The 20,892-nt window shown below is 50.1% G+C and overlaps 1 protein-coding gene across 7 annotated transcripts in view; it reads left to right on the top strand.

The window, feature by feature from the left end:
• NRP2 (neuropilin 2) overlaps positions 1-20,404 on the top strand; it is an 86,929-nt gene extending 66,525 nt beyond the window's left edge. The window contains exons 15-17 of one of the 7 annotated variants that reach the window (XM_048047146.2): positions 1,253-1,273; positions 16,203-16,271; positions 16,889-20,404. In XM_048047146.2, the coding sequence (XP_047903103.1) occupies positions 1,253-1,273; positions 16,203-16,271; positions 16,889-17,193 (395 nt within the window). In that variant the 3' untranslated portion in view covers positions 17,194-20,404. The other 6 variants (XM_048047147.2, XM_048047145.2, XM_048047148.2 and 3 more) reach the window with 6 other exon arrangements.
• Positions 20,405-20,892: the final 488 nt, after the last annotated feature.

Genomic DNA, 20,892 nt, shown 5'->3' with positions numbered 1-20,892 from the left:
TCCATATGTCAAATTCCCTGTATTAAGGCTTGACAGCAGTGTTTTAATCTCTTGCCTTCTATGGCATTAAAGAGAAGCAAGACTGATGATTAACACAAAGAGCATTTCCTATCTAGCTTCTTTTGAGTGCAGCAATTCACCTAGCTCCAGTGTTATTGTATCTCGGGCCTCATGAACATAAAGCTTAATATTTCAAAACAAATGCATTAATAAATTATAAAGTTTCAAGCATTCCCTGTCCTAAAAATAACACCAAACTGCTACATTAAATTATTTCTCCCATTCTAGGAAGTTAAACGGGAATCTTAAAACCAATAAGGATAATTTGTTTCAGATCATTTCTAACAAAGAGCTTCCACTGCAAACTTTAACATAAATCATGGGTCATTTCCGACATCACCAAAATAATAATGAAGCAGTAGAGATACGTTGCTGCTCTCTCTGTCACAGCCATGAGAATAACTGACTCCAGCACAGGCTACTGTTTTTCAGATGTAACCCTGGGAAGTAATCCGATTCCTTTTTAGCGTGAAAGAACTTTAATAAGTCACAATAATTTTTTCCTTTGACAAAAGTGTCCTTCTCATTCTGAACTTGAGTGATGATTTCATAGCACTCAGCAGAGCCAGAGTCTGCTTATGTGACTCACAGGCATAATGCAGAAGTAATCTAAAAATAATCAGAGGTCTATTACTTCTGCGAGAAAGTAATCAGTAATAAGCACTGATTATTGCTTTTCAGATCCAGTAATTTGTAATAGATTACTTGTTCAAAGTATCTTGGAAAAAGAAGAAATCACTTCCTTTGTTTATTGGTACTGTGAGATGGAGAGGAACATGGCATAGGTACTCAGAAATGGCACAGTTCCCATGTGAATAATGATGCCAGAGTCGAGACAGAAACCAAACTGTTCTTGGAAATTTTAGGGGGATTCAGAGTTTCGTCATTGGGCCAGATTGTCTTCAGATGACTCAGGCGAACCAGCTGAATCCAAACGACCCTCAGCTTACCACACTTTTTTGTCTGAAGCCTGTGTCCAAGTCGAAGCTTTCTGCATCTAGTCAGTTCTTGACCAGGACAGGGTTTCTCCCCGTTGTGGTGGGGTTGGCTAACACCCCACACTTCTCCCAAGTCTGTGGGGCACAGCCACACACCAGCTTTTTTTGGATGCTGCAAATCAGTGGAGATGTGAACTGTGGCCTTGTCTGTAATATCCCCCTCTCTAATTATAAATTTTTGTTTTCCTCTGCAGAACCCATCACAGCTTTCCCAGGTGAGAACTTCTACTTTCCAGGTAAAATTGCACTTCTCTTTGTGGTTTCATTCTGCTGGCATGGGCTTTTAAATCAAAGGAAAGTTAAGTGCTTGCTTGTACAATAAGCAAATGTTCTAAGCAGTGAAATGGCAAGTGTGTGCTAAACCCCTTCTGGTGCTACAGCAGGGGGTGGCACCCTCTGGCTCTTGCTGGGTGACAGGGAGCAGGCAAACAGTCAAGTCCCACTGTCCTGGGGCTGAGCAATGCCAGGAAACCTGCCATCAGGGGTACCTGGCCTCCTGAAGAGCAGCAAAGCCTAAAATGTGAAGGCAGAGGAGTAAAGGAAAGTTACCAACTTAGTTAAACAAAAATAGTAGCCAATTAAAAGTGGAATGAGGTGGCAATGACTTACGTATGTGTGGACGAAGGCTGTTCTCTAGTTCCTGGACGCTCTGGCAGTGGTGATGTTTGAGCTGCTGGTGAAGGATGGTGGGGTCGGTCTGCTTGGAAGGGGAGTTGGGAGGTATAAGTGGGAGAGCAAATTGCTGTGAGGAGCTCTGAAGGTGACAGTCAATAAAAGGAAAACAAGGTGAAATGGTGCATTTAATAGCTTAATTCTAGCCTGAAGGATAGAAACTGGCATTTCTCTGATCCAGCCTACAGAGTAAGATAAAAGGTGGGTAATTCAGAACGCTTCACTATTTGAGCAGTGGGGATGCTGTTTGTCTTGCTCTGGGGTGGGAAAAGCTGTCTACTTTGAGGGAAAGATCAGTTTAGTCTCTTTCAGTTTAGTCTCTTTGGGTTTTTTTTCCCTGTTTTGCCTTCTGGATTTTGTTTTCCTTCCTGCCCCTTCACAAATGGATCCGGGGATGGGCTGTGATGAAGAGCAACCTTGGGGCTCCCCTTAACTCTGAAAGTTGCTTTGCCAGTTTGGTCAGCGTGCCCTTTGCTTTCAGTTGGTCATGGTGTCCTTATTCGTTCTATCCCCTGCTCTGCTGATGGTCTGCTCAATACATCTGGGCTCTGCCCTACAAGCACCTGCATTTCCGTATGGGGGAAGGCTGCGTCGGGCAGGTGTGTGCGCTGGGAGCTGTGGCAGTAGCAGGAAAGTAGGCACCGAGACCGATGGCAAGGGAGCATCTCCCTCCCCGGGGCCTCGTGGGGCAGGCGGTGGGGCACTGCCAGCGGGGGCACACACACGGGGCTGTGCTGGGCCTGCCTGGGATGGAGTTCACTTTCCCTGCAGCGGCCCACAGAGTGCTCTGCACTCGCAGCTACAACAGCCCTGGTATCACACCAGTGTTGTGTCTATTGCTGAGCAGCGCTGGCACAGCACCAAGACCCCCTCCAAAGCCCCAAAGCCAGCAGGCTGGGGGTGGGCAAGCGCTGGGGAGGGAACCTCACTGGGGCAGCTGACCTAAAGCAACCAAAGGGATATTCCGTACCGTGTGCTGTCACACTGAGCAATAAAAGGTGGGGAAGGGGAAAGAGAGGGGGGGACTCTCATTATGAAAACATCTGTCCTCCCAAACAACCACTCTGTGTATTCAGGTCCTGCTTCCCAGGACGTGGCTGAACATCTCTCGTTGATGGGAAGTAGAGAATTTCTTTTTTTCTCTCTCTGTGCTTCCGCATGGCCTTTGCTTGTTTTTTTCCCTCTTCCTTTTCTCTTTAATTAAATTATCCTTACCTCAACCCGTGAGCCTTTTTTCCTTCCAGCGTACTTTCTTCTCCCCTTCTTCTTCTGAGGAGGGGGAGTGAGAGCGTGGTTGTGGTGGAGTTTAGCTGCCCGGCAGGGTAAAAACACCACAGTCCTTTTACTCTGTGTGTTACACTCGTAATAACTAGGAATATGGGCTTGCTCTTTGGTAGGCTGCTTATTTATCCTGCTGCTCAGGCTTGTGGTGTTACTGAAAAGCTGCTGCAATGTTCTCAGCTAGAAGCCAAAGCCTCACAACCATTCCACACTCAAACCACCTCTCCGTGTTCTCCTGGGCCTGGTCTGGGACCTGTTTTGCAGACAGCATCCTCATCTTTTGGGGCTTGTAACGTGCATCATCTTCAGTTTGAACCTCCTTCTGCGTCCTGATGTAGAGTCTGCCCCAGAGTCCTGCTGACACGGCAGGAGTAGATGGGACAGAGGGATGGAATGACCAGGGAAAAAGAAAAATGCAGAGGGAAAGGATGAAGTATGAAAGATGAAGATTGGGGAAAGCATGATAGATACGAATGAGGTGAAGACAGAGGTGCCCAACAGATGGAGAGGGAAAAAGGAGGGGAAGAAATCCCTGGGTGTAGGAAAAAAGGAGCTGAAGAGGAAAGCCTGCAAAGGAAGCATTGAGATGTTCTGTAGCCCCCACTCCTACAATTACATGTTAAGCTGAAAAAGTCAGATGCCATTAAAAATAACAAATCCTTGCTCTCATGGCTCAGGAGAAAAGCTGAAAATGCACCTTGCAGGCTCCGGGATCACAAAGCAAATAATAAGAGAATTGTGTGGGAGGAATACCTTCCAGCTAGTGGGTCGGGATCTTAGAAGACCAGTCAAGTGTGCTTAAACTGCACTCCATTTGAGAGTTGATGCATCTCACCCTGAAAGAAAAGGCATAACAAGTGGCTGGCAGCAAGGAGTTAGATAAATAGCAGGCTAAAAATGAGAGACATCTTCCAGGAAGCGTGGAGACAAACCATGGGGAGAACGCACCTCTGGGACTGGTGATTCTCCCACACGGGGTGTCCCGGCGTCAGGGCAGGGATATCTCCCCGGAGAAATGGCAGGTAGCAGTTAAGGGGTTGGGGCCAACACCGGTTCTGTGGCACTTGCATTAGATGAGTTTAACACTTGCTTTCATCTGTGCTGTCTATACAAATCCCAGCTGTGTTGCTTGTCTGCAGTGGTTTATGTCAGTGATTTTGGAGAGGAACACGAGCTGTGACACGGCAGTGGCAGAGCAGGGCAGGCTGCTCTAGAAGGCTCTCTGGAGAGGAATTTCCCCTTGTTTCTCAGGGTGAATTTTGCTCCTTCTTGTTTTGGGTTTTCACATCTGTTGCACATCTCTGAAATCACCACCCGTAGTCCTCCGTGCCGGGAAGAGGAGGGGTGGCCCTGGCCAGGCTGGAGGTGTGAGCACAGCAGCACACCCACGTAAAACCCTCCAGACTGCAGGAATTCAGCTGGGTTTCCCCTGACCTGTGTCACAAGTCATGCCTTATACAGAGCACCCACGAAGTGGACAGGAACAGAGAGAGGCATTGCTTTGTTAAGACAAGAGCCCCAGCGAGTGGATGAGGAAGGGCAAGTGTGTGTGTGGTGGAAGGCAAAGGGGAGTGGAAGAATTATTAAGTTACGAAGATTGATTTTTTTTTTCCATCTCCCTGAGCAGAGAACTTTTCCACAGATATAAAAGAAAACTTCCAGCAAGCAGCAGAGCCAGTAAAAACAGAGCAGATAACATCAGCTCTGTGCTGAGTGGACTGGCAGCTATATTTAGTGGCTGACAGCGTAAAGAAGAACAATCGTTAATGTTGGGAATTGGCTTTGTTAAGAGCTGGAGACAAGCGAGTGTGATTCCTTAATGAGTGCAGTTGCTAAATGAACTCTCCAGACGCTGCTGTCTCCCCAGCAGGGCTGCGAGGTGCGGAAGCGGGGGCTGAGGCCAGGTCCAGCTGCCCCGGTGACTGCACCACCCCTTGGGCTTGCTCCCAGCTGCAGCACTGGGACATCAGGAGTGGGTCAGAGGGGACCAAAGGTCGTCCTGGGCTGGTGAAAGCCTCCAGAGCCCCCGGAGGATCCTTCCCACAAGTAGGATCGTCTGGGTGCACCACACTGCCTCGCACCAGTCAGGGATGTGCAGGGAAGGGTCGGGGGCACAGGCTGCGTACCACGGCACGTCTCCCCTCGTACTCCCACCCAGTGTGTACCAGCCCTGCGAGAGGTCATGGTCTGCAGATCTCTCACTGCAGGAAGGTGCTATGTAAGCGCAGGCTGTCACCAAGTGTAAACACAAGCGGCCCCTGCTCCGAGAGTGAGCCCACGGTGTTCCCCCCGCCCCGGCGCTGTCAGGCTCTGGCAAGGTGTTGCTGAGCCAGCAGGGATGGTGGTGAGACGTGCACCGACCCGGTGGGGCTGCGTCTGCAGCGGGACACAGCGGTGGGTTGGCAGTGAAACTCGGGCTGTCCCACATGCTTGTCCCGGCCCTGTCGGGGGTGTCACACACAGCCAGCCCCCCATGCAGTCGGGCAAGGATGTGGCAGGGTGTTGAGGGGCTGTGGGGACATGATGCCTTTGTGCCCCTGTGCCGGGGCAGCAGGCAGAGGGACAGGAGGAGGTGGGGGGCTGCTGCCTCCATCCATCAGCCCAGCGCCGGCACAGCCTGGCCCCCACCACGGGAGGGACAGGGGCGGCTGGGGTGAGATGGGGTGAGGGCGGCGCAGACTTCTCATGAGATCCAAATTTCTTGCCTGCAATGACAAATATGTGGGTGGTTCCCAACCTCCTGCTTTGTAAAAGCAGGATTTGTCTTGTCCATGTGGTTTTTCTTTGTTTTAGTTAGGGGTTTTCTTTGGTGGTTTTGTTTATTGGGGGTTTTTTATTGGTGTTTTAGCTACGCATCTGGGTGCAGTTTTCGTTCTCATTTTCACTCCCTGTGCCCAGGTTTTGGGGAGATGGGGAGTGGAGGAAAGCCTTTTGACTAGCCGAGGGAGCATTATTTTGCCTGATCTCATCAGCTAGCAACAGCAGAAAAGCCATCATCATCCCGACAGTGCAGCCAGTGGCTGTGCTGGCAGGGCAGTGCAGGGGGGGCGGTCAGATGCCCTTGCTGCTTTCCAAGCTGGGTCCATCCTGCACTGTTTTGTTCTTTCCCTTTGGCATCTTCTGAGCCTGTTGAGGAAGCCTGTGCCCTGTGGCAGAGCAAGCCCAAGCCCCTCGGAAAGCTTCCCCAGGGACTCCATCCCCCATGAAGCTGCGGTAAATAAACGCAGTGCAGAGGTGCACCTCTCCCAAGGTCCTTACAGCTGGGAGGTCTGAGCCGTGCGTGCAGGAGGATTAGCGCCCGGCCATTCTCCAGCCGTGGGCGTGAGCACAAACACCAGCGCTCCCCTCCTCGCGCCTGCCCGGGACATGCGTGCGGCTGCGGACTGGCAGTGAGGCTCCACACGTCTGAGCACCAGATGTGCGCTGCCGGCCCGTCCCGGCATGACCCGGGCAGCAGCGGCGGCGTGCCCCGGCCTCCCAGCACGCTGCGGGTGCAGGAGGGGCTCACCCTGCCTGGGCTGAGCCCAGGCGCTGCGTCCCCCTGCGTCCCGGAGGCAGCTGCTTTCCCTGCCCTGGCCGGGTGGGTTTTGTTTGCCTGCGTGAATTCGGGGTCCTGGCTTGCTTGAGCTGCCAAGAGCGTGAGCTTCTCATGTGGAATGTCGCAGCCCACGCCGCTGCAGGAAGTCAGCATGCATCATCGTGCATCATCGTACCCATCCTTCCGTGCTTTAAAAAAGAGTAATTAAATGTGAGTCTGTGAATGGGGCACCTAGTGAGAAGTGAGAGCAGGTCTGTGTGCCGAGCACGTTCGAAAGAGATCTTCCTCCCTGTCTTTGCCATAAGAATAACAAATGTTTCTCCCTGTAATTTCTTTCCCAGTCTCCTGCAGTAACTTCCTTGGCCATCTGAGATTACACTCTTCCTCCAATTAGAAACGTGATGAGTTTTGTCACTGCTTGACAACATCTGCCATGCGGAGACAAAACCAGGCGGCTGATCTGGAGAAGGCTAAAAAAAAGAGGGAAAAAAACATTTGTTGATGCCAGAAATAACAGTAATAATAGCGTGCATATGGAATTTGCATTGTGAGCCAGGCAGGCTGATTAATTAAAAGGGAAGAAAAAGGCGCTTTGACACGCGGCTCGGCAAACACCAGGCTGCACGCCCCGCTGGAGCACGCCCCGTACCCGGAGGTGGCCCCGGGACCTGGTGTTGCTCGGCGCTGTACTCTTGCAAGCATGTGTGTTTCTGTTTGTGCGTCTGCATGCCTCCCACCTAGCAACCCTGTTCTGTGTCTCCTCCCCAGGGGCAACCCTCCTGCCAGGGACCGAGCCCACAGTGGACACGGTGTCAGTGCAGCCCATCCCAGCCTACTGGTATTACGTTATTGCCGCCGGAGGTGCTGTTGTGGTGCTGGTCTCCGTCGCGCTGGCCCTTGTGCTCCACTACCACCGGTTCCGCTATGCGGCCAAGAAGAGCGATCACTCCATCACCTACAAAACCTCCCACTATGCCAACGGGGCCCCCGTGGCCGTGGAGCCCACCCTAACCATAAAACTAGAGCAAGACCCCAGCTCACACTGCTGAGAGCCGAACAGGAACGAGAGCGCAAACAAAACACAAAACAGACAGACAGACAGAAACTAAGACTTCAAATTCGTTGCCTCAGTTTTGCACTTTTTTCCTTACCTAGCATACGTGTGAACTCTTAGACATCTCTGTCCCTTCTCCGTCCCCCAGCCCTCCCTGAATCTTTTACAAACTTTAAACTAATGCTGCATCTTGGATCGCCAGAAGAGACACACCGCCCCTTCACTTCAGAAGTGAACGCTCCCTTTCGATTCCTTTTCGAGGACTGTTGGGGTGTCGGGTGGGGTTTTTTGTTTTGTTTTGTTTGTTTGGGGAGTATTTTTTTGTTGGTAGGCTTGTTTGGTTTGTTTTTTTCCTCCTCCCAGTAGGCAACCTGCAAGGAGACTTGATGGCGAGCCTGGAAGTGTGTGTGCGGCTCGTGCGCGCGTGTGCTCGGTCTGGGTGTGTGTAAGTGTGCATGGGAGTGCATGTGTCTGCCTGCCTGACTGAATGTATATTTAGATACAGCCCCTTTTTAATTTGCTTGTTATTGCTTCTACTTGCACAGGGAATGCTTTTTTTTTTTTTTTAATTTTATTTTATTTTATATCCCCCCCTTCCCGCCTCCCCTTGGAAGGACTGGGACACATTTATGGTTAAAACCCTGATTTGTTTACTTGGGGAAGAGAGCAATGCTTTTTTGTTGCCTTATGTAGCTTTGGCTGGGTTTCTTGTTTGATAGCGTTAATGTCTCGGGTGCAAAATAAGAAGAGAAGGCCAGGCTGGACAGTAGGAATGTCCACCTCAGATGGCTAGAAGAATCCAGAGAGGTTCATAGACGTCCGAACAGTAAGATCTCTCCATCTTATTCTTTCTGCAGCCAATGTGATAACACAGCCATTGTTGGGAAGCGGGGGATGACCCTCCTCTTCCCCCACCCACAAGTGAATCTATTTAAAGTTGCCTTATATCAGAGAAGCTCATATTGAATGTTTAGTTTGTATCTGTTAAAGCCAGCCTTAGGGTAACACATAGACTTCAGCAGGTCTAAGGTGGATGCTAAATACTGTAGTTTCTTGAGAGTTGGAGGCTTATTTATTTTGTAAGTATCCTCGCTCTGGGTGCTGATGGTTTTGCTTTTACACAGGGAAGGGGGAGAGGGCTCCTCCTTGTCTTTCTGCTAGAATCGTTGAAGGGACAAGTATAATTCGCCTTTCTGGGTTTTGGCTTTGTTTTTTTCCTCTGCCCGATTCATAGCTGCTGAATCATAAAAGCTGCCAGTTGACTTTCCAGAATGTCAATTAGTTTTGCATTTGCTAATGTTCTGCTTCTTAAAGCGTCGGTAACACCTAGCAAGCAAAGCCTGGCAGGCGCACCGGGGGGGCCGGCCATTGCCGCTGCCTCAGTGTGCCCCGACTGTTGAACTGCCCGGTGAACTGTCATGGAAATGCCTTATGTAAATTACTGAACGATGACATGCAAAAGTGGTTCAAATCGTTAACTAATCCGTTTGCAGGCAAAAAAATGTACCTCCAGTGAGCGAGGTTCTCCCTCTTGTTGGTGTTCCTTTGTGGTGAGCGATCACGTTTCCTCCCCCTCCTAAACTTGCCAGCGCTCCCCACACCTCCCCTGCCCTGATTATTGCATAAAGCGAATCCCGGCACACAGCTCCCTTACCGTCCCTGCCGTCTTGAGCTTCCTGTTGGTCTGGGGAAGATGTGGAGACGCAAACACAGCTGCGTGTCTGTGGCATCGGCCCTCTTGTGGCGGAGCCCTGTCCCCAGGGGACCTCTGCCGAAGGGGCTGTCACACTCCCCTCTCACCCCACGCAGCCTGCGTGAGCCCCTCGTGCTGCTTACCAGGCGGGTTTCAGCAGGACCCCCCTCAGCTGCCTCTAACGCAGAGCAGCCCAGGGCCACTTGGGCCAGTGGGTGCTCCCCAAAGTGCGCAGGAGCCCTGCCGGGCGGCAGGGACACCATGCCTGTCCCCACGGAGCCGGGAGGGCCCCGGGGAGCACTGCCGCCCAGCTCCCCATGACGGGGTTCCCCGGGCCGGGCCCTTCCCCGTGAGTCCCATCTCCCTCGGCCAGACCGTCCCTCGCTCAGAGCAGGTCACCCCGTGGACTTTAGCAAGTGTGCCTCGGTGTGTCAGAGAGTGTGGCACCCTGTCTCTAAAACTGAAATCACCAAAGACAAAACAGGTCACTTCAAGGTTTTTACTCCCAGTTCTCCCCCTCTCCTAGAGCCGTGACATCCCCAGCGTTGCCCAGTTGCCTGTGTGTGAAAAATATCTTGTGGAAATTTGAAACTCTTTGAAGATGTATTGTGTGGAATGTAATAAAATGATGATATTTTTATACAAATATCTGGGGTTTTTCTTCCTTCTTTCTTTGCTAACGAGAATGCTGTTGGTCGAAACAAAACAGTGCTGCAGAAGTTGACGTTTTCTGTCAGAGCATCGGGGCCGCTTCCTTTTGCCGAGTGATGCCCCCGTTGCTGCAGGGCACAGGCCCGTGGCTCCTGGCAGCGCAGCTGCTGCCTGCCCGCCAGCTCGCTGCACTCAGGATCGGGCCATTAACAGTGGCTTTTAGATCCATTACATTTGTAACAGTCCTTGGTGGGAGTTTTGGGCGGCTGGCCTGATGCTTAGGATCATCTGGGGATTTCGCTAGCGTTGCCTAAGTGCTAAATAGCTCGATGTGACTGTGCAGCTTCTCCCGGCCGGGGCCCCTGGGGACAGGACATCCTGGGGTGGCTGCGCTGCCGGCTCAGCCGAGCCCTGCGCTCAGCCCCCGAGCACCACAAATGATGGGTTAGCCATCACCAAAACTAATGGTGGTGATTGCAATGCGTTCCTCTTCTGTAAAACCCTTTCTGGGCCTCCGCGTGTTTGGTTGGCAGTGTCACGGTGCCCAGGTTTGGAAGGAAGAGTGCATCATCCCCTGCCTGCCCTCCACCCCCAACCGCAGCCCATTACAGAAACCTCTGCTGCAGCATTGCTCCTTCCCATCTTGAGGAGCACCTTCTGCCCCTTCAGAGGAGGCAGCAGCATCACGTTTCACGTGAAATCTATTTTGCTGCCAGTTTGAGAGGTTATTCTTTCCCTCCTACATTTATTTTCCTTCTCTCCTACTCTTTACCCTGGCACTGAGCATAGCTGTGCAGTGAAACTTTGTGGCTTTACTTGGAATTCGGGCCATCAGCAAAAAAAAAAAAATCAGCTGTGATCCCTTGCTTTGGCTGTTCAAACACAAAGCAAAGCTGAGGACCCATGCCATTGGGGTGGGGGGTGTAGAGGGACTAGGTTTGGAAGGGTTTTTTTTTGCTCTAATTGTACAGCAAAGCCTGTGCACTTGTAATTTGCATTTCGTACACTTCAGTGACTGTCCAAGCAAAATTCAAAACAAATATGCACATGCGAAAAACAGGGAGGGAGAGAGTGGCTGATGGCTTCCCAACAAGGAGGAAAAAAAATCTGTTAAGTAAACAGACGAAAAGGGAGGAATCATTCAGGGTTTAATTATTCCTTCTGCGCACCACAGCCAGATTGACCGGGGAGCTGGGTGCTGCTCAGACTGCAGTACATCACGGAAAGAAAAGCAGCTAAAATTAGCACGTTTTGTTTAGAAAAATTAAATGCAACTTCATGTGGCTGGGATGCAAGCTCCTCTGCAGGCAGCTTCGGGCATGTAGGGGGTCTGGGCAGGCGTTGGCAAGGTGACACGTGGCGCAGGGCTGCTTCCCCAGTCTGCAAGGGCACGGTTTGCTTTTTGTTGGGCAGGGGGCGGGTTGAAATCCCTGTGCTGGTGAAGGCAGGGGAAGGAGGTCACAACCAGGCTGTGTGGGCTGCACTGGGATTTTCTCCCCTCTAGGAACCCTGTATTAACCCACTGCCTGTCGAGCGCAGTCCCGGCTCAGCCTGTGTTGTCTGAGGCTGGACAGCCGCTGGGCGCTGGGCCATGGCGCTTCCATCAGCAGCTCCGGCGGCCCATGGCAGCAATGCAGGCCTGACCGCCAGCCTGAGGGGTGGTGTTGGCCAGCACTGCCTGACACACAAACAGGAACAACGGGGAGGGTGACAACAGTGTCCGGACACAGGGGGGCATCTGGCTTTTGCCCAGCCGCCGGCCCCTGGGGGAGGCAGTGGCTGTGGTGAGCGTCAGGGAGGTGCCGGGGCCAGGTTAGGCCGCACCAGGACACCTGTCTTCACGCTCGTCGAGGGCAGGGTGCTATGCTTTGAAGGACAGCGCTGGGGCTGGAAATAGCAGCCTGCTGGTGTTGGCCACCATGGCAAGCACCCAGCCTGGCTTCACGTCACCAAAGTGCTTTCAGTGGGGGTCTTCATCTGCCTAGCCGTGCTTCCCCACCTTCTCTGGGCATGGGAAGCCTAAGGGCAGTGAGGGGCATCTTGGTGCCCCCACAATGTAGATCTGAGGATAGGGGCCAGCATTTTTACTGCGCTGCAGAGGGCCATAGATTGAGGAGGAGAGGGTTCTTGTTTGCTTTCCTTAATGCTGAGCTCTAGCCAAAGCATGCTTTTAATTTTAAAATTGGCAGGGAGTTTTGCAAACCAAAAAACATTCTCTGTTTCTGGAGGGGTGTGTGAGGCAGATTTTCAGCTGGAGGTGGAGCGGATGGATCTGAAGAGCGGTTCCTGCCCGAGTGCCGGTGCTGCTGCAAGAAGCACGCTGCTGCCCTCCCAGCGCCGTGCTGAGAGGAGCCGTGTCACGGCAAGGCCCTGGTGGCTGCCCTGCTGGGTCAAAACAAAGTGATGTGTGTTGGAATCACACTGCTGCTGTGGGGAGAGAAGGGCTGGATTGAGCAGAGGGAGAAGAGCGAGGGTGAAGCTTAGGCTCTCTCACCTGGACTGGTAGCAGTAGCTTCTGGCTGCATGGTGGTGGACAGGGCCCTGCCCTAGTGCAGGGACCCAGCAGGAGGCAGCACTTGGTGCCTGGCGTTAACCCAGGCAAAATTGGTCGAGAAAGAAACAGCAATTTTCTTTCTCAACGGTGGTCATTTGCCTTGGAGGAATGCATCTAAGCTCTTTAAAGTGGGACTTGGGTGTCCTTGCCAAAGCACCAACCCAAGTAGTTCCTGGTTTGGGTCAAGGGTTTCTGTCTGAGGCTGTGGGCACCACTGGTGCTGGCATCAGTAGGGACGTGCCAGGCCGTGTGATGCACCCACCTTGGCTTCGTAGAGGTGAGCTGGCACAGGCGGGTTTGGAGAGCGTGCCAGAGATGTGTGTGTGTTGGTGGGAGGCCACAGACCTCCTCCGCTGGTGTGCCTGCGGCCTGCCCTGGCGTCGTGCAGAGCACACAAGCCAGGCCCCTAGCCCACCTTGCCCCGTCCCCCCTGCCACTGCTGCTGTTTTCAAAGAGCTGTACATTAAAGCTCCCTAATCTCTGCAAATACTAATTCTCTCCTCTCTCCCCACGTGAGCTTATAGCACTGTGGTACTTAGGACGCTCTTTGTCTTTGATTAGAATCTCATCTTTCTTTTTTCAGGTCCCATAAATTAGCCTGTTAGCTGGCAGTGCTCTCAGATCCAATATATAACGGCCTTTTCTCAGCATCCGGCTGTTGCCAGCGACATCGCTAACATCATCTTTTCGGCATGAAGGGCTAGGTGCCCAGCCATCCTTCAGCATGTGCCTTTTGCTCAGGAGAAAGCTCTCCTCAAGTTTAAATACGGATCCCCTTAACTTTCTTGCCTTCCATTCTCCGGTGTATTTTTTATTTTCATTTTTATTTATTCCTCTACATTTAAAATGCAAAGTGAATTATGCCAGAAAGTTGCCCTATAAGAAGGACGCTCTCCACAGCCCAGGGAAATACTTTTCCCATTCAGCCCAGCAGTTTGCAGGGCTTTTCTAGGGACTGCTTTCGGGGGAGGCAGCTTTCATGGCCTGCTGCTTGTGACAATATTGCTGAGATTTGTCACAAAGGAGCCCAATTAATGACAAATACCAAGCTATTTGCTGTGACAGGATATCATCTCCACTAGGAACTGTGCTGCGACCACCGGCTTCAATTCCCACAGACAGCCACGCAGCCAGATCTGATTTTGTTAATGACTCAAGAAACCCCAGGATGGAAAAAGACCAGCCGAGTTATTTTTTTTCCAAGGGCAGTGCAGAGCCCTGCGTGACACAACACACAACCCAATAGCAATAACGTGGCATGCAGCAAATGGAAGAATAAGGGTCTACCAACAGCCTGAGGAGAAAGGAGAAACAGCGAGGGGGAAGATATCTTTTAAGCAGAAATTGGAGTCATATTAGCATAGGGAATTGAGAAAATTGCTAGGAGAGCAAATAGATTTGGGGCTGGGTTTTCTGTATAAGCATTCTCTTTTTTCAAGTTTTCCCAGTGCTCCTTTCTTTCAGGCTTGAAGAATTGGTGTTCTTTCCTTGATTAACTGATACTTTGTTTTTTCTGGCCTTTCCCTCAACACTACCCTGGGAAATAAAAAAGCACCAAATTGCTAGAGTGTTCTCAGACAAAATTTAGAGGAGCTAGAATATGGAAAGGCAAAACACTTCCCACTGCTGCTCCCCTGTACGTGGGCTCCCCTGGCAGACAGCGGTCCAATTTCTGCCTCTGCTGATGTTGACAGGGCCGTGCGGGTGACGCAGTGGGATGGCAAAATGTCACGGCTTGTCCTCCGGCTGAGGACCAGCGAGGCAGACAGCTTTGTGTGTGAACTGCTTTGCAAGTTATTTTCCACATGTTCGGCTCTAAATGTTTGCAAGAGGCCCTCAGGCAGTTCTCCCAGCCCTAAGATGTTGCCATCTGGGCCTGTCAGTTCTGGAAGTGTTGAGAAATCACGTGAAATGGCTGCTAAAGTGAGGGCTTGTTGTACACCTATGTTTCTTCAACAAACTACCTGCAGCGTAGTCACTTAATTCCCTGACTCACCAGATGCAAAGCTCAACATCAGGAGGGGCAGGTGCTGTGTTTTGTCTGTTCATGTTGCCAGGTTCACTTGAAAATTCAAAGAAATCCCTTAATCCTTTGAGTGAGGAGGGCAAAGGACACTTCTGCAAGAATGGGTATTTGGGAAGCTACCAGTGCAGGGGATTATTGCTGTCAGTCTCTGGTGGGGAGTCCCCAGTGAACCAAGGCTGACATGCCCTGGGTTGCTGCTGCTTGCCACAGCTTCTAGGACAGTACCAATACAAGTTAAGCTTTAGACTTGCAGCTTTAGACTTCCTGGGTAGGGAGCTGGTCAGGGATGGGTGAAATACTAGGTGGTTCAGCGAATGCAATGCATGTTTTCCCCTTCAGCACGAGATGCTGCCATGCTGAATCGGAGGTGGGGTGGCCACAAGGGTTCCAGAGAGTAAGGTGGCATTTGGGCAGCATGGCACTCAGCAGAGCTGCCCTGCTCTCAGAGCGAACCTCGAAATGTCGCTGATAGGGATTGGCCCATACCATTGCCCATGACAGCAAAAAAAATGCATTTGATGATTCAGGAGGCCTTTCCCAGCCCTAAAGCTTTGTGCAAATACATGCAAGTATTCTTTTATATGGTTTCAAATAATTTCTTCACATATGGCTTTTTAGGAACAAGTTATGTTCTTTGGGTTTAGTTGTTTTTAAGTAATCTCATAAAACTCTTCTTGCTGTTTCTGTACAAGACACAAAATAGCCTTGGTTTTCAACCACAACTATTTCAAGGATGCGACTTCTACTGCTTTCTAGCAGTCCCTGATTTTCTGCATTCCTGATCTGTTGAAGGTGCCTTCTCAGCCGAGGACCCTGAGTTACAGTCGGCTTTGAAAAATCTAAGCAGATCGAAATGAAAGGGCATTTTCTTTTAGAAAACTGAAAGGAAATGTGGTTGCTATACATAGAGATAATGCTGGGAAGACTACACAAAAAAATAGCTTTTTCTCAGATTACAGCATGTGCATTTGGTTACTAGTGCTTGATCTGTGCTGAACAATAAAAAGAAATGTCATCACTAAAAGGAATTTGATCAGAGAGATGTTAACATAAATGCCTAGATGTGGATACCCATATGCCACTCTCCCCATTTCAACCAGCTTTTGCATTAAAACATGTAATGATGATACATGGCTTCCTCAAATTATTATGAATTTATCTGAAACCCAAAGAGAAACTGGGTCATTGGAGCTCTGTGTCCAGTAAGATGTATGGAGAAAGATGAAAAGTAGAGAGTGCTAAATGGATCTAGCATTAGTGGCAAGTAATGATAGGCACTAAGATCCTATTCAAAGTTATAAGGATAATACCCTTGAGCATGTTAATAGTGAATTATAGCCATTATGTAGGCACCAATGACAATATTTTAGTGCTATTCAGGTTATCTGGTTTCTTTTACTTCATTCTCTTTTTTTTTCATCTTAAAAGCTGGTCATTTGGCAGTTGTGAAATGTGATGTAGCAGGAAGGTCCTATTCTCTTGAGTGCACAAACATGCTCATTGACTTTGGCCAATGAAGGAAAAGGAAGAGCTCTCCCTCCTTCTGTGAGGAAGAGCCTTGCAGTAGTTTAACTATTGTTTTCTTCTGGCCAGCCTCATAGTCCAATGACCGGTGACGATAATGCCCCCAAAAGGCCTCTTTAAACAAACATTGCTTCCCGTTTTGTTGTTCTAGTGAACTTCCCAAGAATGGAGGATGACTTTCCGATCCCTGAGCAAGACTTTGAAGACAACGACGATACCGGTTGGTACTGAAAAGCCATGTGGGCTATTTATCTGGGGGAACTTGTGTTTCAGTATTAGATGCTACAGTTACTCACAAACCTCAGCATTAATGAGGTTTAGGAGCTAGACCATGCTTGAGAACATGCACTGAACCGGTGGCTTAATGTCTGGACAAAGACATTAGTTTTCTTTTCTTGTTTTCCTTTTTCAACAGCAAGCAACCTTGCAAAGTCAATATATTGTATTTGTGTTAGGACAAGTGGAACTGATCTTTCAAGCATTAATTGCTGCGTGTGTGGCATTTTGACTTGTAAATGGAGAAAATTAAGTCTGGGATCTGTGACAGGTTGTTGCCATAGTTTTGAACCCATTGTCACTTGAGGGGCCAGAGTTTCAGTGGGTGTAAAATGCTAGCATGCCATTAACATAGCCTGAGGTGTAAAACGGAATTAGGGAGCTTAACTTTCTTGGCATTTAGTTGCTTCATAGTAATTCTGGACCTGGGTTAGAGAGCCCTGCCAAGACATAGCTGTGGGGGAGCATATGATCTTGTGAGGCCTTCACAGCTCCAAGTGAGAAATGCTTCAAGGTGAAAAAAAAATGATCCCTGGATAATAAGTGCCCATTCCACTGCAGATTACTTTGGATCGGATAGGAACGACACACTGTTCTCTACTAACTCTCCAGGAACCCCGAAGCTGGAGAAAGAAAAAAGCTGGCTCTACACCCTGGATCCAATCCTGGTGACCATCATAGCAATGAGCTCCCTCGGCGTCCTCCTTGGGGCCATCTGTGCTGGTCTGCTGCTCTACTGCACGTGCTCGTACGCAGGGCTGTCCTCGCGGAGCTCCACCACACTGGAGAACTACAACTTTGAGCTGTACGATGGCATCAAGCACAAGGTCAAGATGAACCACCAGAAGTGCTGCTCGGAGGCCTGACGGGTGCCCTGGGGATCACCCTTGGCGTTGCGCCTGGTGAGGTGGGCTGACAGGGGGTTACTTTTTTTGCTGTTTTCTATGGGAACTGAATGCCATAATGGGAAACAAGCGGCGTGGGAGGTGCAAGGGGAAGCACTGCTCCCACCGCCAGGTCCCGTCAGCGGGTCGCACTCCACCAGGACCGAGCGGGCGTCCCAGCGAACCGGACTGTGCCGGGCGAGGGGGCACCAAGACCCTTGTTTGTTGGTTCATCTTCATTTTCTGCTGATGTGAGTGGCTGAAACGTGGTGAGGGAGGCTGGTTTACCTTTCGGATGTGAGAAACTAGTTGTCAATCGTTATTTTCCACTTCCTTTCTCTGATGAGTTGCTGAGAAGGCTGAGGGCTTTCTTCAGCCGCCCTGTCTTTAGAAATGACACACACGTGCACACGGAGACCCTGTCCATTTTAGACCCTGTCCAGATACTGGTTTGGCCGTAGGATTTGTGCATTTCATACAAAACCCAGGAAGCTGCAGTTTCCAGTCCTGCATGTAAAAGCCTGTTGTTACCTTTCACTTTCCTTCTCCTGGCAGGGGAGAGAGATAGGATGCTGGGTTTGGTGTCAATGGTAACAACAGCGCTTTCTAAGTCATTAAGAAATAAAATAGAAAGGAACCCTATGTGTAGAAGCACCTCTTTGAGAGAAGCTGAAGAGCCTTAAAGTGATTTGTGAATAAGAGCCATTTATTAAATCCAAATCTTGGATTGAAACAGCCGAGGCCTTCATGAGGAAGGCCTTTCTTTGAATCTCCCACCCTTCTTGATCCTGCCCTTTTTCCTTTCCTTTTTTCTTTTCCTTTTTTTTTCTTTTATTATTTTATTTTTTTATTTTTGTTATAATGAGAAAATTGCAGCAAACAAAAGACAGAGTCTGCCAGGTTCCCTGCGCTCAGGCGTTCAGAAGGGAGCTTCGCTAGGTCTTGGACTCGAGGCACGGCGCCAAGGCCTCCCACCGGTGCCAGGGAGGGAAGACGAAGGGTAACAGAGGCCGGAGCTGTGCCTGCTGCCCCAGGGAGCCCCGCCATGTGCCCCCTGCTCCCCGGGGCTGCCGGGCACAAGCTGGCACCGCCAGCACCTATGGACCAAATTGCTGCCATCTTCTCATCCCCTTCAGAGTAGACCGGCACTGCTCCTGGTCAGTAGCAAAAACGTGGTTTTATTTCTGAGCTGTGTTTTGTCTTAGTTTAAACAAGTGCCTTAGAAGAAGTATTTTTCCTCCATCTGATGACCAGTGCTGTATCGAACAACAAGTGAGGTCTTCATCCTTCCCCGGCAAGATGCTGTTCTTCATGGCTCGATGCTGGGCGCAGCCCGGCCGAGGAGCCTGGTCCTTCTACTTTCAAGTGGTCTGGCTACATCGTCCACAGCTGACACCTCCCCACCCAGCTGTGCTGTGGAGAGGAGTGCTTGGAAAACAAGCTAATGGAGAAAAAGAGTTCAAATGCTGGGCCCTAAACCAATGCCTCCATTTCCAGGTTAGTACAGATGGATTGCCCGTATCAGCTTGCACATACATAAGGAAGAAACTTTTCCAGCACGCTGGATTTGTTTTTTCAGGAGCTCTTCAGAAATACCTGTAACGTCCTCGTTTTACATTTTGGCTAGCATAATATTATGGGTTGGGGATGGATTTTTTTTCTCCTTACTAACTGCGGAGCACTGTAGGTGTGATGTGCTGCAAAGCTTGGTTTACACAGTCCTTGCAAACACATCCTGCAGCAGGCCAGGTGTTCGGGAAGATGAGCAACATCTGGAGAGGAGATGAGCACGGACAGTGCCACAGATGCTCCGTGCTGCTGTGGGAATAGAAACATTTGTCTAGTGTTTCATGAAAAGCTCCATCAGACAGTAAGTTTTTAGGCGGAAAAAAAAGACTTACCCACTCTAAGAAGTATGCATGTTTTACTGGTGAAGCAGATGCTAGCAGCTGTGTCAGCCAGACATCCACATTTCATACACACACACACAGACTCAGACACACACACAGTCCTTTATTTTTTTAATTCATTCTGTGTGCCCGACAGGAACGGCAGTAAGCCTATCTCAGATTCTCCTCTCGAGTCACATTATTTCTTCTGGCATTCTTCATGTACAAATTCCACATGGGTGTTTTCCTATACGGAAGGAATGTGGGCAGTAAGAGGAAATGTACCAGACCATTTCAAAGCTGGATTGCTGCTGCTCGATGGTTTTATCCCTTTCAAATCACAGGAAAGGGGAAGGATGAATGGAAAAGGACCATACAGTAGAAAAGTCAAATTAGGCAAACAATAGGTGAAAATATATAATTAAAAAGGTAACGTTATGGTGTCTAGTAGGCGTACAGAGAGAAGAGTTCGTATATACATATATTCAGAAATAGTGTGTTTGCACACGCACGTGGATTCTCTGTATGTATCGTGTACGTGACTTATTCCGTGGGACTGACTCGTGTTGCTGTATCTCTTGATCCGGGGCAGGAGAGCACGGCTGGTCCTGGCGCTACCTTGGCATGGGCCTGGGGAAGCTGCGCATGGGGCTGGAAGAGGCCGCCCCGCAGGTACCGCTGGCCCCTGGCAGGTGGTGCAGGGACCACGCGTGCACTTGCTGGGCAGGAGCAGGCCGATAATGCTGCAAAGCCGATACCTCACTTACCTCTGCTGGGTGCTTTACTGTTCTACTACAGAAAACTGTGTTTGATTGTAACTTCAACAGGGAAAAAAAAAAAAGGTCATCAGTGCATTCAACTCATTGCATCCTCCTCTGCAAATATATTAGGTTTGCTGATCTCAATTCCCTTTGTGAAATTCAGAAGAATAAAAAAAGAAATCAGTGTTAATGCCTTTGCTGAAATGGGCCATTGCCTCCACACCCTTCTAATGGTGAGGACGTGTGGCCAGCAGGCAGGCTGCAACGCGGAGTGATTTCATTTTGTGGGAAGGTGCTGGGGCTGAGCATGGGAATTAAACCATTAAGAAATTTTATGCAGAAATGGAACTTCTCCAAGGTTTGCAGTTCAAGGTGTTTGACCGTTCACTGGCTGAGCCAGGACTTATGGACTTAAAGAGCTTTTACTGTGATTCTTCGGTGTAAAAAAAAAAAAAAAAAAAAAACAGAAAAAATCAAACTGTGTTTATATGATTTGTACAAAAACCTTTTAAAATTACTATTTAATAAACATTATGGTAGAGATTATGTCTCAGTGGCTTTTTTTTGTTTATGGAAGAAGAACAACAAGAAAACGAAACCAAGAACTTTGGGCAGCCCAAAACCCCTGGGAAACCGCAGCACGGCTGGAGGTGCATGGCCCTGGGCTGCCTGTCGCCCCACGGCCACACACATCCTCCCCATGACACGGCCTCTCCTCCCCGGAGCCAGGGAGGGCACAGAGGCTGTTGTTTCTGTAGGAAACACCACACTGGATGTGGTGTGGGCTGCATGTGGGGCTGGGGAGGCTCAAAGCACGGCAGCATGGGTGAGGCGCCTGCTCTGTCCCTGTCTCCTTCCTGCCAGCCTTGAGGCACCCAGGGGGCCGGGGCCTCCCAGCTTGGGCACCTGGGGGGGCTGGCGCTGGAGCCTGCGAGCCCCCAGCCCATCACGGGGCGTCAGGAGGGGTCTCCTGCAGCTGGGATTCTGGCACCGGTGGGCGCAGGGCTGCAGGGCCTGGGCTGGAGGCGTGG

The sequence above is a fragment of the Anser cygnoides genome, chromosome 6 (genome assembly GCF_040182565.1).
Source record: "Anser cygnoides isolate HZ-2024a breed goose chromosome 6, Taihu_goose_T2T_genome, whole genome shotgun sequence".
Taxonomy (NCBI): Eukaryota; Metazoa; Chordata; class Aves; order Anseriformes; family Anatidae; genus Anser; species Anser cygnoides.
Note: the sequence above shows the minus strand (reverse complement) of the source record. Positions and strands in the feature narration are given on the sequence as shown.